This window comes from Pungitius pungitius, chromosome 4 (genome assembly GCF_949316345.1).
Source record: "Pungitius pungitius chromosome 4, fPunPun2.1, whole genome shotgun sequence".
Taxonomy (NCBI): Eukaryota; Metazoa; Chordata; class Actinopteri; order Perciformes; family Gasterosteidae; genus Pungitius; species Pungitius pungitius.
Genome location: NC_084903.1, coordinates 24,031,392 through 24,046,720, shown reverse-complemented (window position 1 = coordinate 24,046,720; position 15,329 = coordinate 24,031,392). Strand labels below are relative to the sequence as shown.

Sequence of the window (15,329 nt, the reverse complement as noted above, 5' to 3'; positions counted from 1 at the left end):
TTCTTCCTGTCATTACTTTTCCACCATGAATTCCGACACGGCTCTACTTTTAGAAACCGTTCACTTCGCGGCGGAGAAACATCGCAGCCAACGGCGGAAAGACCCCGAAGCGACGCCGTACATTAACCACCCCATCGGTAGGGCGGCGCGAGCTCCGTGCTGGTGCCTTCAGGTGCTGCCGGTTACAGTGTTACAAGAGTTTCATAAATACGGTTCTATAACTGATTTTTTTTTTTCGTGATCAGCCATCTTACTTTTTTTGTCAGTGGTTCCCCTTATTTGGGAATTTAATAGTAGTTAATAAAGAATGAACAAAAAATGGTGTAATTTCCAGATAATTGCCGGTATCGATGTAAATAATAAGTGCCAAGAATTCTCTGGACAGAAATATCAATATGTATGAGCTTCCATTGTATCCAGCAGAGATACATTTATTTATTTTTACCGTAAAATCGTTTATATGTTGCTTACAATTATACAAGGCATTTATAATCCAACCGATTTTTAATCCGATTGTTGTTTAAGCGACAAAAAATAATTCTACTGCGAATATATTGTGAATAGATTGTAAAGTACTAGTGTTTAAAAATAGGTGTTTTTCTGTTGTGTTAATTGTTCATTTGTCTCTTAATTATACATCAAATGTGTGAGTATTTCTTCTCTCCTGTAAATGTTAAACTTTTGAGGAGTGGCCAGAGTCCTGACTCATGAAGGCGGCATCACGGACATAGAGGTCCTGCAGGTTAGTACGGTACATTCCTGCGTTCCCTCTGGCAGCTTCCTGTTGTGGCTAACCCGGTATTTCTTGTCCTTCCTGCAGGCCGCTCTGCTGCACGACACCGTGGAGGACACCGACACCTCGCTCGCCGAGCTGGAGGCCAAGTTCGGGCCCATCGTGGCCCGGATCGTGGAGGAGGTGACGGACGACAAGAGCCTGTCGAAAGAGGAGAGGAAGCAGCAGCAGGTGGAGCACGCGGCGCATTGCAGCCGCCAAGCCAAACTGGTCAAACTGGCTGACAAGCTGTACAACCTGAGGGATTTGAACCGCTGCACGCCGAAGGGTCAGCTCCGCCCCTTCCCCTCTCACACTGTGATCATTGGACTCATGTTCTCTGTTTATTAGTTCACTGTGTTAAAACAAGGACGTTAAAATTATGTTTTAGCACAAACCAGATGGGTCTGAATATAAATTCCAAAGCTTCATGTGTTAAAGCTGCCTTCTCTGTAGTGACCAGCAAGGGGAGACTCCTCTAATACTACAGTAGTCCTTGAGAAAATACTCTACTTTTCTCTTGATTTACTTGCTCAGTCAACAGGTCTCTACCAGAGACGTATACGGTGTCGCCACCTCACTCCTCGGTCATTGTCCAAGATGCGACAATTGCAGATATCCATGACACGGGGAACTTCGCCGTGACTATGTCCACTTGTTGTGTACAGCCTATGAGTACACACAGTAAAGTGTGCTCAGGTCTCACCTTTCAAAGTAAAAATCTAGCAGAGATGTTCCTTTCAGAGAGTTGCATCGCAGACACGTCGTCCTGTTTGACTATTAATAAATGCTTAGTGCACTCAAACGAAAAACACTGGACACTCTATGGACACTAGAATACAGTGGTCCGATAAAGAGGTAAACTTGTGTGTGTGTGTGTGTACCACAGGTTGGACAGCCGAGCGCGTGCAGGAGTATTTCGTCTGGGCCCGTGAGGTACTGAGAGGCCTGAAAGGAACCAACTCGGCTCTGGAGGAGAAGCTGGAGGAGCTGTTCAGGCAGAGAGGGATCCAGCTCTGACGACGCAGGGGAGAGTGGACCGGTCCAGTTACAAAGAATATTTCTATAAATAAACCCCAAAACACTATCATTACTTGTGTGTGGTCACTGGTATTTGTGTTTACATGTATGCAGTTATATAATTTAATTGAGTATTAATTGGTATTAGTGTCTGTATTTATGTTCCTATCGACAGGGATGAAATGGAACTTGAGTTGGTGTAATATTTTCTCCTCCTTCTTTAACTTAATACTTCAACTCCACTACATTTCAGATGGAAATAATAAGTTTGACCTCACTACAGTTATCTGAGGGCTTAGTTACGTTCCAAATGTTGCACTCAAAACATGGAAATGCAAGAGTAATTGAATGAAAATCCATCATCAACTAAATAGATGGGTGGACAAAACAAACACTAAACTGTTTGGGCATCATTTGGCCGTATTTTCAGAACCTTTACAAACCAAAACAATCACTCTTATTAAGGAGAAACAACTAACTTATAATCCCTAATTAAAATGTGGGTTTATTGTTTATTTTTTTGACAATAACCACAGAATAATAGAACACAAGGTCTACAAAGTCAGTTAGATGTAGTTTTGTTTTAATTACTGCGAGTTTCTCTATTGAGAGGAAGAGTCCGTCGGAACAAATCAACTTCCGGTCCGCCGGCTCGTCGGTGGGTTCGCCAAACTTCCGGTTGACTGAGAGCAGCGACGAGCTCATTTTGTGCCATTGAATACATTCTATTTGAGCGTTAATTCGGTGGATACCGTCTCCCAGGCAGCCATGTCGAGTCGCGAGGCCCTCAACATGAAGCTTCCCCCGATCCAGTCCACGGCCGGAGCCGTGCCGGTCCGGAACGAGAAAGGTAATAGCCGGGAGCTAACGGGGGGCTAGCTGCGTGCTAAGCTGTTAGCCTGCTAAGTTGTTAGCCTGCTAGCTTAGTTAGTTGTTTCGTTATAAGACGCGTAGCAGTCACTTCATTAAATGTCTTTGGTGTTTGGGTGTCCACGCGCACACGCTGGGTTGTTTCTATTGTAGTTTTGATGAACTTCATTGAAATCAGCAGCACGGCTTACCTTGTAAAAGTGAACCGTATAAACAAAGTTATTATGTTATAAAAATAGATTCTATCAAACATCCAATAAATATTCCCCACATTCCCGAACATCTCTTCCACTATAAAATAAATGGCAGATATATCTTCCAAATTGTTGTTTGCATCAAATCACCAAAATGTAAAACCACCAGCCATCAAGGATTTTAATACACACGCTATTCAAGAGTTAAATCCATTTATAAAAGAGAAAACTGACCTTTGCAAACCTGTTTTTGGCATTCGATGTATTGTCAAAATCGTTTATTTATTTATTTATCTATTTAAACACCACAAATGTTAACAGCTGTTATGGTTCTGTAGTATTTTAGGAATGAATGAAGTTACTTAATAGTTATAACTGAAATTGTGACCCTCGACATAATTGTAACATTACTCATTAGACAAAGTGAGTCAGTCATTCCTAAAGGAACAGGACCTCATCGGCGTGTCTTTGTGTTCCAGGTGAGCTCTCCATGGAGAAGGTGAAGGTGAAGAGGTACGTGTCGGGCAAACGCCCCGACTACGCGCCGATGGAGTCGTCCGACGAGGAGGACGAGGACTTCCAGTTTGTGAAGAAGGGAAAGGAGGAGGAGGCAGAGGTGAAGCAGGAGGAAGAGGACGTCTCCGACCCGCGCCTCAAGCGTCTGCTCAACCGCGTCTCCGAGGACGTGGAGGAGAGGTGACGAGTCGCCCATGTGACCCGGAAACGCTGGCCACACCGCGATCTGACCACGCCGGGTTTGATTCTTTCTGTCCTCAGGCTGGCGAGACACAGACAGATCGCGGAGCCCGAAGTCGTTGCCGAGAGCAGCGAGGACTCTGATGAAGGCACGTGGCACCCGGAGCACCCAGAGGAGAGTAGTGAGGAGGAGGAGGAAGAGGAAGAGGAGGAAGTGGACGACGAGGTACGTGTGCTCTCTTAGTGAGGCGCTGGTCACATTCAGTTCGTCTTCTTTATGCTAAGAAGAGCTTTTCTCTCTCCGCCTGCGCAGGAAATCGAGAGGAGGCGATCGATGATGCGCCAGCGAGCCACCGAGCGGAAGAACGAGGAGATGGAGGTCATGGAGGTGGAGGAGGAGGGGAAGTCGGGGGCGGAGTCCGAGTCCGAGTCGGAATATGAGGAGTACACCGACAGCGAGGATGAAGCGGAGCCTCGGCTCAAACCGGTCTTCATCCGCAAGTAAGAACTGTTTGTTCATCGGAACAAGAAAATAATCCTTCAACTTATTTGTATAACACCCTTTTATACAAAAAATGAAGCTTAAAGTGTTTCTACAATGAAATAAACAGATTGAACGTGAAAAAGAATGCCGTTATTTATGTAAAATGAAACCCACGTACTGATATTTAAATCTACTATAGATATTTAAACGGGTCACCTGACTGAAGTTCTATTCCGAGCATACAACAACACATGGTAGACGTGACTGACGAGGATGTCCCTGCAGGAAGGACCGAGTCACGGTGGCGGAGCGCGAGGCGGAGGAGCTGAAGCAGCGGGAGCTGGAGGCCGAGGCCAAGAAGCAGGTGGAGGAGCGCCGGCGCTACACCCTCAAGATCGTGGAGGAGGAGGCCAAGAAGGAGTTTGAGGAGAACCGGCGCACGCTGGCCGCTCTGGACGCGTTGGACACGGACGGCGAGAACGAGGAGGAGGAGTACGAAGGCTGGAAGGTCAGGGAGCTGAAACGCATCAAGAGGGACCGAGAGGTCCGAGAAGTGTGAGTAGAAACCCCCGCTCGCTTCCCCCGAAATGACGCGAGGGCGGCGCGAGAGGAGCCTGACGTGTGCGTCTGATCCGCAGCATGGAGAAGGAGAAGGCGGAGATCGAGAGGTTCCACAACCTGACGGAGGAGGAGCGCCGCGCCGAGCTCCGCAACAGCGGCAAGCAAGTCACCAACAAAGCCAGCAAGGGCAAATACAAGTTCCTCCAGAAGTACTACCACAGAGGAGCCTTCTTCATGGTGAGGGAGCACTTTAGTGCTTTATTCATCTACAGCATGAAGAAGATAGTTTCCATCTTTTATTGCCCATCACTAGTTATTCCTTATTGTAAGAATCCGTTGCATTCAAATGTCTTAGATCTCGTTTTGTTTGATAAGATTATTATTATTATTATTATATATTAATGCACCAGATTGTTGTTTCAGGATGAGGAGGAGAACGTGTACAAGAGAGACTTCAGCGCGCCGACTCTGGAGGACCATTTCAACAAAACCATCCTCCCCAAAGTCATGCAGGTCAGTCGAACTTCATCAAAGATACACTTTTGCGTCATGGCGGGAGGTCGCAAGGAATATTTGGGTGTGTTTTGTAATGAAAAGAACCCTAAGAAACGTTACTGGTCCACATTTTGGTCTCCCACACCATTTGTTTGACTACTTTGTCTTTTTTGGCTCTGTATATTACTCTTAAATTTACCCAATTTTACCAATAGATACTCCCTAATTTGCATATGTAAACATAACATTTGATAGAACCCTCTTAATGTCAGTGATGAGCTGGTGAAGTTAAATTTTTCAACATTCTATTACCAAAAACATGGTGGAAGAAGATTTATGGCTGACAGTATGTCCTTGGTTTTGTTGTGACATTAAACTAGATCATTAATCCCTTTTTACTCGCATGTCACTTTAAGCTGCAAAAAGAGAAACTAAAACGAAAATAAACATTTAACCCATTAAAGTAGAAGCATCTTTCAGTTTTATTGTACCAGCTAAAATGGTCTTTTAAGTAAAGGTCTAGTTGTCTGATCCGATCTCCCTGCCCCCCCCCCCAGGTGAAGAACTTTGGCCGCTCCGGGCGCACCAAGTACACCCACCTGGTGGACCAGGACACCACCTCCTTCGACTCGGCCTGGGCCCAGGAGAGCGCCCAGAACAGCAAGTTCTTCAAGCAGAAGGCGGCGGGCGTGAGGGACGTGTTCGACCGGCCCACCGTGAAGAAGAGGAAGACCTGAGGACCGAGGGGAGGGGGGGCGCGACTCCCCAGAGACTGTTTCTCGCTGCTGGATCAAAGCAGCCAACGGACCCGTTCCAACCCAAAAAACCTACTTGAGGCAGAATGACTGAAACCAAACGGATTAAACGTCCTGCTGACTTTTATTTTTCAAGCACCGGGTTGTCATCCTGTAAAAAGCAGCTGCAACGCTCGCCTGTATTTCATTTTCTTTCATTTGTGTTGAATAAAACTTGTATTTCCATCGTTTTGTCTCATTGAGAGCTAAACAGTAATTACAACTTTAAATCTGAAGAAAGGCACAAACTGAAGCAGGTCAACTTTTATTGAAAAAACAAAACAAGAGTTCAGATTTGGGGGAGAGAGAAACGTTGTGGCGTCTTTGTTCAGTTGGTCAGAGTCACCAGCGCCTCCACCACGTTGCCCATGTGTTCCCTCAGGCCGCGCTCCGCCACCGACCTCGAGATCTCCATCTCCGACATCTGTACGGTGACATCACAACGTGCCAAGAGTCAGCATAATCCCATCATACCTCCCTCTTACCCCCCCCTTTCATCAGAACTTCACACCCAGATTCATCTCAAACCAGTCCAAATTATTATATTTAAACACAGTTTTAATCAAGTTGCTGTTTATGTTTCATAGTTCAAAGTAACAAGTTATTAAAGGGGTAATTTAATAAGTCATGTGTTCCTCAAAGTTAGGAATTTAAACAAATGATAAATGAATTTAAAACCATCATTAAAGTAAAAACCTACAATTAGTTCCACGTCCTCTTTCTTGATGGTGACTTTGGCCAACTCTCTCTCTCTGAAAACACACCGGGTTCATTAGTTAGAACGTGTTCAGTTTGTTATTTTCACTCTTAATGAATGAAGGCGGGTTCGGTCCACGTTGACTCACCTGTCCTGCTTGGCTTTCTGCTCCCGTGACCGTCTGTCTCCGATCACCGACATCGCCTGAAAATCAGATCACCACAACACACAATGAATGCTTATTTACTAAAAACCATTTTCTCATCAATTACAGGATTCATTTAAATCTAACAGGTTTTGAAATATAAAATACAGCAAAAATAGACAGAAACGTGAGGCCCCAAACTAAACTACATATACGTATCATCTAAATTAACTTAATTACAATACTGAAGCTGAAAATGACATTTCATGACCTTTGACCTTTTAGACTTGCACGCAATGTGATGCAGCTAAACACAAAATAATTCAATCAACAAGATAACATTTTACTGATCCTTTGGCTGATTGTGTTTGAATTATATGACGTATTGTGCAATGGTTTTAAGTGTTTATCGGTTGTTAATTTATATATTTCATTGCTGTAAACTACCTGCTTTACGCTCCGTCGTAAAGTTTACGACAATGACGCAAATTGGGTAAACTAGCTTTAGCTAGCTGGCTAGTTAGCTAAGATGCGGTTAGCGACAAAGTTGATTGTCGTTTTTCACAATTACAGCGCACATAACAGCATTTTATGAATTAAAAAATGAAGCCCCCTCATAAAGACAAAGTACACCGCGTGTTCACTTCAAGAGGCTCTGTATCGGAGATGAAGTACCGGCAGTGTAACGTTAACTTAGCCCGCAGTGGCCGCATGTTTCCTGGCTAATGTTAGCGCAGAGCTCTCACCGTTTCTAAGTCAGAGCTGGAGATCTCCTTCTCCTCCGCGTAGTCCGTGACCCTCTCCAGGTCCGCGGCGCCGCTGTCATGTTTACGGGGCTTCTCTGCCGGTTTTCCGGTGCAGTTTTCGTCGGCTTCGAGGTCCAAATCGACGTCTCCATCGGCCGCCATGATTACTCTATTGAGGCCCGGAACGAAAAGAAGGGTTCCGGCAAGCGTCGGAGGGAAAGCCAGGTAACACCGAAAGAAAAGAGGATTTCATACGGAGCAATACGTCTATTAGGGAAATATATACGGACATTTATTTCTCAATAAGTAGGATTCAGTGACTTTGTTGTATGTTATATATATATTCATAGAGTTAGCTCAGAGTTTTTTAGAAAAATAAAAATATATATAACGTTTCCTATATATATTCTTCTTTTTTTGGAAAAGCACACAGAGCAGAAAGCTAAAGGAAAGCTCAAAGTAAAAACATAGGACTGCATTTGCTGACATGGCACTATAGTGACGTAAACCAACCAAAACAAACTGGAGATTCATCCAATGATCACAAACTCTCACACAGTGAAGCTATTTGTATCTCACGATGTTCATGCCAAAACTGGAGTTGAACTCAGAATATGTTTTAAGGGAAAATTTATAACTGTGTTTAAATCTGTAGATAATCTGAACACACCGATTGACGACCACTGACCCTTTAAGCCATTATAATGCAAAATGACTTAGTATCTCATAGTTATGACTTGACATCTCTTCATAACCATGACGTAGAACTTAGAGCTACTAGGTCACAATTATGAGTTTCTCTTTAAATTGACCGTAAATATCTTTATCTTTATCCATAGAGTCTAAAGGCAGAGAGATATCATGTTAACAACTACACACCTTCAATGATGACAAGCCCACAAACTTAAGGTGAACACTCCAGAAAACAGGAAGTAGAAATTAACTTAACAACATTTTTTTAGTTGCTTTTTCCCTAAGACAACAACAAGTTCACTTGGAAAGTCAAAGGTTTGATATAATCCGATGTAAGGTGTGTGCGTAGGTCTGATTCATGTGCTGAAGAAGTGGAGTTTACCGCCTGTACTCAACAGCAACACGTTTACGGACTCTCAGCCTGTTCAGACCCACAGCCAGATGATTGTAAAATAAATAAAAAAGGTGCTCTGCCCCCCCCCCCCCCTTCAGCGCTGTGTGGGTTTGCATGCTCGAATGCCGCCGCTTTGGGAGGAGAGGCATCGCCGTCGTCATGGCAACCCCATCACCCTGCTGTGACCCGGCTCCAGCCCTCAGGTAGAGAGAAAGTAATAAATAATAAAAGCAGTAGCTTCAAGAAAAGAATACTACTGCACAAACTCATACATCATTATATATATATATGTCTACATCTATCTATTTATATATATACAGTTATTGTAATGCTTCATTATTTGCCCAGGTTTCTCTTTACAGTATAATTTAAATACATTCATTCATTCACCCAAACACTGCAGCAGTGATCTCCACGTTGGTTCAGTTTCTTTTGGTTACGCTTTGCTCTCTTCATCCTTTTCTGTGTATTAAGAACGTCATCGTTCTCTCAGTTCACCCCCCCCCTCCCCCCCCACGGTCACTAGCCGCTCCCCCTTTGTTCCTCCACAGAAAGACTCCAATGAATGGATGATCTTTCCTACGTGAGCTTGGAGTTGAGCCAGCCGTTGGACCTCAGATTGAGTTCTCTCACTCAGGCGCCTCTTTGCATCCGCTCATTTGTCCTTTTTGTTTGTGGCCTTTTGCTGCGACCCCCTCTCCCACAATGCAGCAGTGATCGCCCGAGAGTGAAAGGGGGGCCCCCAGGAATGCTGCTCGGAGCATGTGTTGATCACAGTGGGGGGGGGGGGGGTCTCTGGTTGTGCATTTGTGTTGGGACCATAATCCAGAGTGAGATTAAGGGTATTGTGCACAATACCCTTAATCTCACTCTGGATTATGGTCAAACGTCCTGCAGAATTAACGTCTATTTCTGGTTGTTTTTAACAACGTCAATCTGCTCTGGATCAAGACGAAGGGGACAAGTGTCCAAACGCTGTTCTAGACTAATAATCCCCACAGTCTTGTTTCTGCATCTCAGCCGGGTCGATCGGCCCCTCGTTTGACCTCTCAGTCGACCTGTGTGGGCTCGTTCGACCTCTCCTTCCTAGAAAGGGAACCGGGCCGATGGGGAAGCCTCTTGTGGAGAATCAGCAGAACCACATTTGGGCTTTGAGGCTGATTTGATTCATGCTGCCCAATCGTTCTCATTCTTTTGAATCCACACTTGTTCTACTTTAATCTTGAAGTTTATCATTATGCTATGCTACATCCCAGAAATACATATTGTACAGAATACAGAAAGATGAAATAATGTTTTCAGCTGCTGAAGACGACCAGCTGAAAGTCAGCCGGTCGGATTATCATCCCGGCAGAAAGTGTCCCACCAGGTGGGACAAATCTCTGCCGTCTGATTGGTCGAACCTCCGAGAGAAACATCAACAGGGCCGGTGAGTCCGTGGAAGGTCATCCCCACCGAGAGGACGGGATTATCCCGATGCTCCGCCCCCCGCCGCAAATCTAATCTGACTCTCTCCTCGCTGCTCTTTTCTCTTCGAACAGCGAGGGCACAACAAAAAAAGAGCATTCAGGGGGAATAAAGCACAAAAACAATGACTTATTTCAAGGTTCGAAGCTAAAACTTTTACGTTAATGTCTCTTTAAAACTTTTCCACCTGTTACCCACCTCTGCATTAAAGGGACCGTTGGATCTGAGGATAAGAGCCGATTAAACATGGAAACGGAGGCGCGATGGGGGTTAGAAGTCACAGGGTCTGACATGCACGAATCACACAGGGTTAATTGTTTAACTTCTGTAAATCTGGATTAAATCAGCGTATTGCCCAATCCCGCTGTGGGTCTGTGCAGCGCTGGGGGAAGGGAGGGACAGATGGGACAGACACACGGTCCCTGTCGACCTCCTCCTCCTCCTCTTCCTCCTCCTCCTCCCCTCACAGACTCTAATCTGACTGGGGGGAGGACGGGAGGAGGAGGAGTGGGGGGGGGGGCGCCGGGCATTTGCCACCACCTCTCCCTCTTTCCTGGCAGCACCCAACACAGCCGCAGAGCCACAGCACGCAGGACATGGGCGGAAAAAGCAGTCCTTCCCCCGCGAGGCCGGACTGAGAGCAGCGCGGAGCCGGCGCTCCCGGTCGGGCTCGGCCCGGACCCGACGGACCCCTCATCCAGCATACGGAGCATGTAGGGGCAGCATGCGGGACTTCTTTTGACCCGTCTCTTTCCCCACTGCCAGGCCCTTTCTGGAAGAAGTTTGTGTGCCCCCCCCCCCCCCCCCCGCCCCCCTGGGCCTCCGCCGGGATGTGAGGACGCCATCTTTGCTGGCACGCCGAGAAAAGGAACAGGGAAACCCGGCGGGACGTTCATGGCCAAATGTAGAGCCGTCGTGGCCGAGGAAAAGCTGTTAAGCGGCACGATGTCGGGCAGCCAGGGGATGAACGGCAGCGGCGCCTACAGCTACTTCCTCAACATGGTGGCCTATCAGGTGAGAGCTCATCAGGCGCCACTTTACCCCGTCCAGCTATTTTTGTATTAGTAAATGACCATATTTAACCTTTTTGTTAAGGAATTTCTTGTCTAAGTGCTCCAGACATGACTTTAATAGAAAGATGTTTTTCTAAGAAAAAGCAGCTGGTCACTGTAATTGTTTTTTCCTTTTTAACAAAAGTCACTGAAATAACAGTGAAAAGTGCGTTTGTTTTGATTCATCCACATCAGATGCTTTGTGAATGTTAGTGGCAGCAGGACGGTGTGTTTTTATTCAGTGTTGGAAGAACAGGGAGGAAGAGATATCAGACACACACATACCACGACGTATGGAGTCCTTAAAAGCCCATGCGGGGGGGGGGGGGGGCACTTCTGTGTAGTGACCAGCAGGGGGCGACTCCTCTGCTCCCATAGACGTCTATGAGGAAATTACTCTACTTCTGTGTAGTGACCAGCAGGGGGCGACTCATCTGCTCTCATAGACGTCTATGAGGAAATGACTCTACTTCTGTGTAGTGACCAGCAGGGGGCGACTCCTCTGCTCCCATAGACGTCTATGAGGAAATGACTCTACTTCTGTGTAGTGACCAGCAGGGGGCGACTCCTCTGCTCCCATAGACGTCTATGAGGAAATGACTCTACTTCTGTGTAGTGACCAGCAGGGGGCGACTCCTCTGCTCCCATAGACGTCTATGAGGAAATGACTCTACTTCTGTGTAGTGACCAGCAGGGGGCGACTCCTCTGCTCCCATAGACGTCTATGAGGAAATGACTCTACTTCTGTGTAGTGACCAGCAGGGGGCGACTCCTCTGCTCCCATAGACGTCTATGAGGAAATGACTCTACTTCTGTGTAGTGACCAGCAGGGGGCGACTCCTCTGCTCCCATAGACGTCTATGAGGAAATGACTCTACTTCTGTGTAGTGACCAGCAGGGGGCGACTCCTCTGCTCCCATAGACGTCTATGAGGAAATGACTCTACTTCTGTGTAGTGACCAGCAGGGGGCGACTCCTCTGCTCCCATAGAAGTCTATGAGGAAATGACTCTACTTCTGTGTAGTGACCAGCAGGGGGCGACTCCTCAAACTGAAGAACCACAGAAATGTAGACGTAGCAATGTTCACGTCCAAATACCGCTTTATAAACATGATTAACATGCTTTAAATGGACCAAAGGAAGGTTGAATAATCAGAATTTTTTTTAATTGGAAACTAAACTAAACTAATAATAAATTAAGCAGCAACGGCACAAAATGTCACGTAATTCTTCTTCTTCCACCTTGTGACTGGCTGGTCAGAGAGGAGATGATGGACTAAACGTATTCATGTCCCACTAGAGAGCGACACAGAGCAAACAACAACAGGAGAATAACACAATCCAGATTATCATTTCTGGGGAATATTTGATTCTTTAAAAGCTCGAAAGATGGAGACCAAATTTGGACAAAATGTCCTTTTTAATCACGTTTCTTCTTCTACTGCATCAAATCATTCCTGAGCTTCTGCACACAAAAAAAGGCTTTATGCTCTTTCAGTCATGAGAAGATGTTAATCCCCTCCGACCATCAGATTACCAGCTGCATGAGTTATAATAACGGCGTATCTGCAGTCACATGATAACACACATGTCCAAGAAGGATTGAGAACCAGCATGAAGCCCCAGATACACCGTACAGACATTTAGTTATGATGATTGAATAGAACCAAAGCTTTCTGATACCAACCAACCAAAAGCAACAAGATCTCAACTAGTTCTCCATCTTCAGGAAGAACCGTCTCACTGGCTCACTGTTCTTTTATTAGTCAGCGTCCATATGGAATAAAACCAGATGACTACGGTGAAGGAATCACATTTTCACAAGTTAAACAAAAGAACGTTATCCATCTTGAAGGTCTTGTCCCTGCAGCTTAAAAGGTTTAAAAACGCTGGACACAAGAAGCTAAATCACTCTAAAGGATAAACCTTGTGATAGCACTAATATCATGGCAGGGCTCGATAGAAAGTGGATCGGAGGCGTGCAGGTTGTGCGTGATGCGTGATCTTGGTCCCGACATGCAGATCTGCTGCTGCTGTGGACCGGCCCCCTGCTCGCTCTGCTGTGCCTTCTGTCCTCCGGTCAAGTCGTCCACCAGCACGCGGGTCATGTACACGCTGTTCCACATCCTGAGCTGCGCCGTGTCCTGCCTCATGCTGTCCCGCACCGTCTCCGAGCTCGTCAGGGAGAACGTGAGCCTTTCTTTTTCCTACTATGTGCCTCAGAGGGGGGGGGGGGGGGCTTTAGATGTGATGTCTTTACATGGTTCTCCCCCTCGATGCAGAAAATGTGCAATGAAAAAAGTAAAGAAATATTGATATTTTTGCTTAAAATAATTATAGATGCACTATAAAGCTGCCTAGAGCTTTAAATGTTAAGTTCATAATTCCCTCTCTAATATCTATTTTATAGTATGTGTAAACATTATGTCTAAATCTAATATTTGTTATTAAATATGTATTTATATACTTGGAACAAATAGATTTATCTGTTGATCTAAAGATTGTCATTTCACCAGATTGAATTGGTTCCGATTCTCTATGTTACTGAGCAGAGCTTGAACGCACCATTCAAGTCGAAGAGTTGCATGATGGGAACAAGTATCACAGCCGTCTGATCAAGTTCTGAATGTGTTACAGTCGTTTTTCCAGAAGGTGTGTGTTTGTGTGTGTGTGCGTGACATAACGTCACAATGCCAACGTACAACATTTGGCGGGATCGTTTGGCGGGAGAAGCTCCTTAAAGAGACAGGCGCTTTGAGTGTGAATGAAGGCCCATCACGCTGAAGCCTGTGAGATGCGTGTGTGCTTCAGGTGCCTTTCTTCAACATGGTGTGCGACCAGGCGCACGGCGGGGGCCACTGCGAGATGCTGGTGGGCTACTCGGCGGTTTACAGAGTCTGCTTCGGCACTTCCTGCTTCTACCTGATGATGGCCATCTGCCTGGTGGACGTGAAGTCCAGTCAGGACTACAGAGCGCTGATACACAACGGGTCAGTGCGCAAACTATTCCTCCCCGACGTTCCCTCTCAACCACGCGGCAGTAATTAGTGTGTTTGTTCTTTTGTAAACGTGGGAGTTGATTATTGTTGTGGTTCAGATTCACTAACATTCATTAATACACTTGAACGCAGCATGACGGACGGGAAAACCCCAGATCAATAGAACAAATTCCAACCAGAAATCATACGAATATCAGCAAGCGACCAGTAAATGTTAGACACGCCCTTCTTTAAATAGCCCCCCCCTCCCCCCCACCTGCTCACCTGACCCGCTCACTCTAAAGCTCCTTTTGTCACCCTTTCCATTGCAGTCGATTAGAGCGCTGACGTGTCCCAGATTAGGATTTCACTGCCTGGATTGTTGGATTTAAATCGGTGCCGAGGTTGGAAGACGCGTTCGTACGATAAACTAGAATAACAGATTATTTAAAAGAAAAGACCTTAAAAAATGATCGTGGAAATTCTGACCTTTTAAACCAAAACGACGAAAGGAAACAGTGACAAAAAATTATTTGCATTAAATGGACTAAGAAAAGTGGTGCAGAGCTTCACGATACGTTTAAATGACAAACAGTTTATAAGTGTTTAAGGACATTAAAGAGACAGCTCGTCTCTTTGGATTGAATCCGTCTGACCTGGTGTCCCCACAATGTGTCCCCACCTTTGTCTCCCCTTGTCGTCTGTGGACCTCCAGCTTCTGGTTCGTGAAGTTCATCACGCTGCTGATGACGTGCGGCGCCGCCTTCTTCATCCCGACAGAGTCCTTCCTGCACGGTGAGAGGCCGAGACACCGGGGACACGGGGTCCCCCCTGAGGGACGCCGGGGACACGGGTCCTCAGTGAGGGATGCCTGGGATGCGAGTACCTCCCACCGGGGGGCAGCAGAGAGCTGCTGCTGTGCATTGTGGGAGCGTAAATCTGTGCAGCTTGAGTTCAAGTGTTGGAGAACAATAAATGTGTCGTTGATACAAGCGAGAGATCAGAGCTGATTCATGACCCCTGTCTCTGTCTGTCTGTCCCTGTGTGTCTCTGTCTGTCTGTCTCTGTCTGTGTGTCCCTGTGTGTCTCTGTCTGTCTGTCTCTGTCTGTCTGTCCCTGTGTGTCTCTGTCTGTCTGTCCCTGTGTGTCTCTGTCTGTGTGTCCCTGTGTGTTCTTCTTCCTCAGCCTGGCACTATGTTGGGGTGGTGGGAGGATTTGCCTTCATCCTCATCCAGCTCATCCTCATCACAGCTTTTGCTCACACCTGGAAC

The 15,329-nt window shown here is 46.1% G+C and overlaps 4 protein-coding genes across 5 annotated transcripts in view; 3 read left to right on the top strand and 1 right to left on the bottom strand.

Annotated features, from left to right (window-relative positions):
• Positions 1-2: 2 nt before the first annotated feature.
• On the top strand, positions 3-1,865 carry hddc3 (HD domain containing 3). The gene is made up of 4 exons (XM_037448438.2): positions 3-137; positions 687-742; positions 821-1,061; positions 1,662-1,865. The coding sequence occupies exons 1-4, from the start codon at positions 26-28 to the stop codon at positions 1,790-1,792; spliced, it is 540 nt and encodes a 179-aa protein (XP_037304335.1). The 5' UTR covers positions 3-25; the 3' UTR covers positions 1,793-1,865.
• A 573-nt stretch (positions 1,866-2,438) lies between these two features.
• Positions 2,439-6,072, top strand: mfap1 (microfibril associated protein 1). The gene is made up of 8 exons (XM_037453118.2): positions 2,439-2,642; positions 3,336-3,552; positions 3,634-3,778; positions 3,866-4,053; positions 4,322-4,591; positions 4,675-4,834; positions 5,021-5,110; positions 5,650-6,072. The coding sequence occupies exons 1-8, from the start codon at positions 2,561-2,563 to the stop codon at positions 5,827-5,829; spliced, it is 1,332 nt and encodes a 443-aa protein (XP_037309015.1). The 5' UTR covers positions 2,439-2,560; the 3' UTR covers positions 5,830-6,072.
• Positions 6,073-6,135: 63 nt separating this feature from the next.
• On the bottom strand, positions 6,136-7,680 carry hypk (huntingtin interacting protein K). The gene is made up of 4 exons (XM_037453131.2): positions 7,475-7,680; positions 6,732-6,787; positions 6,587-6,638; positions 6,136-6,310 (listed from the first exon to the last, which is right to left on the bottom strand). The coding sequence occupies exons 1-4, from the start codon at positions 7,634-7,636 to the stop codon at positions 6,215-6,217; spliced, it is 366 nt and encodes a 121-aa protein (XP_037309028.1). The 5' UTR covers positions 7,637-7,680; the 3' UTR covers positions 6,136-6,214.
• A 3,163-nt stretch (positions 7,681-10,843) lies between these two features.
• serinc4 (serine incorporator 4) overlaps positions 10,844-15,329 on the top strand; it is a 13,176-nt gene continuing 8,690 nt past the window's right edge. Inside the window, exons 1-5 of one of the 2 annotated variants that reach the window (XM_037490507.2) lie at positions 10,844-11,042; positions 13,103-13,270; positions 13,892-14,070; positions 14,774-14,853; positions 15,244-15,329. The exon at positions 15,244-15,329 is cut by the window's right edge and continues 8 nt beyond it. In XM_037490507.2, coding sequence (XP_037346404.1) covers positions 10,923-11,042; positions 13,103-13,270; positions 13,892-14,070; positions 14,774-14,853; positions 15,244-15,329 — 633 coding nt within the window. In that variant the 5' untranslated portion in view covers positions 10,844-10,922. Of the gene's footprint in view, positions 11,043-13,102; positions 13,271-13,344; positions 13,733-13,891; positions 14,071-14,773; positions 14,854-15,243 lie in introns of those variants that run through there. The other variant, XM_037490517.2, reaches the window with a different exon arrangement.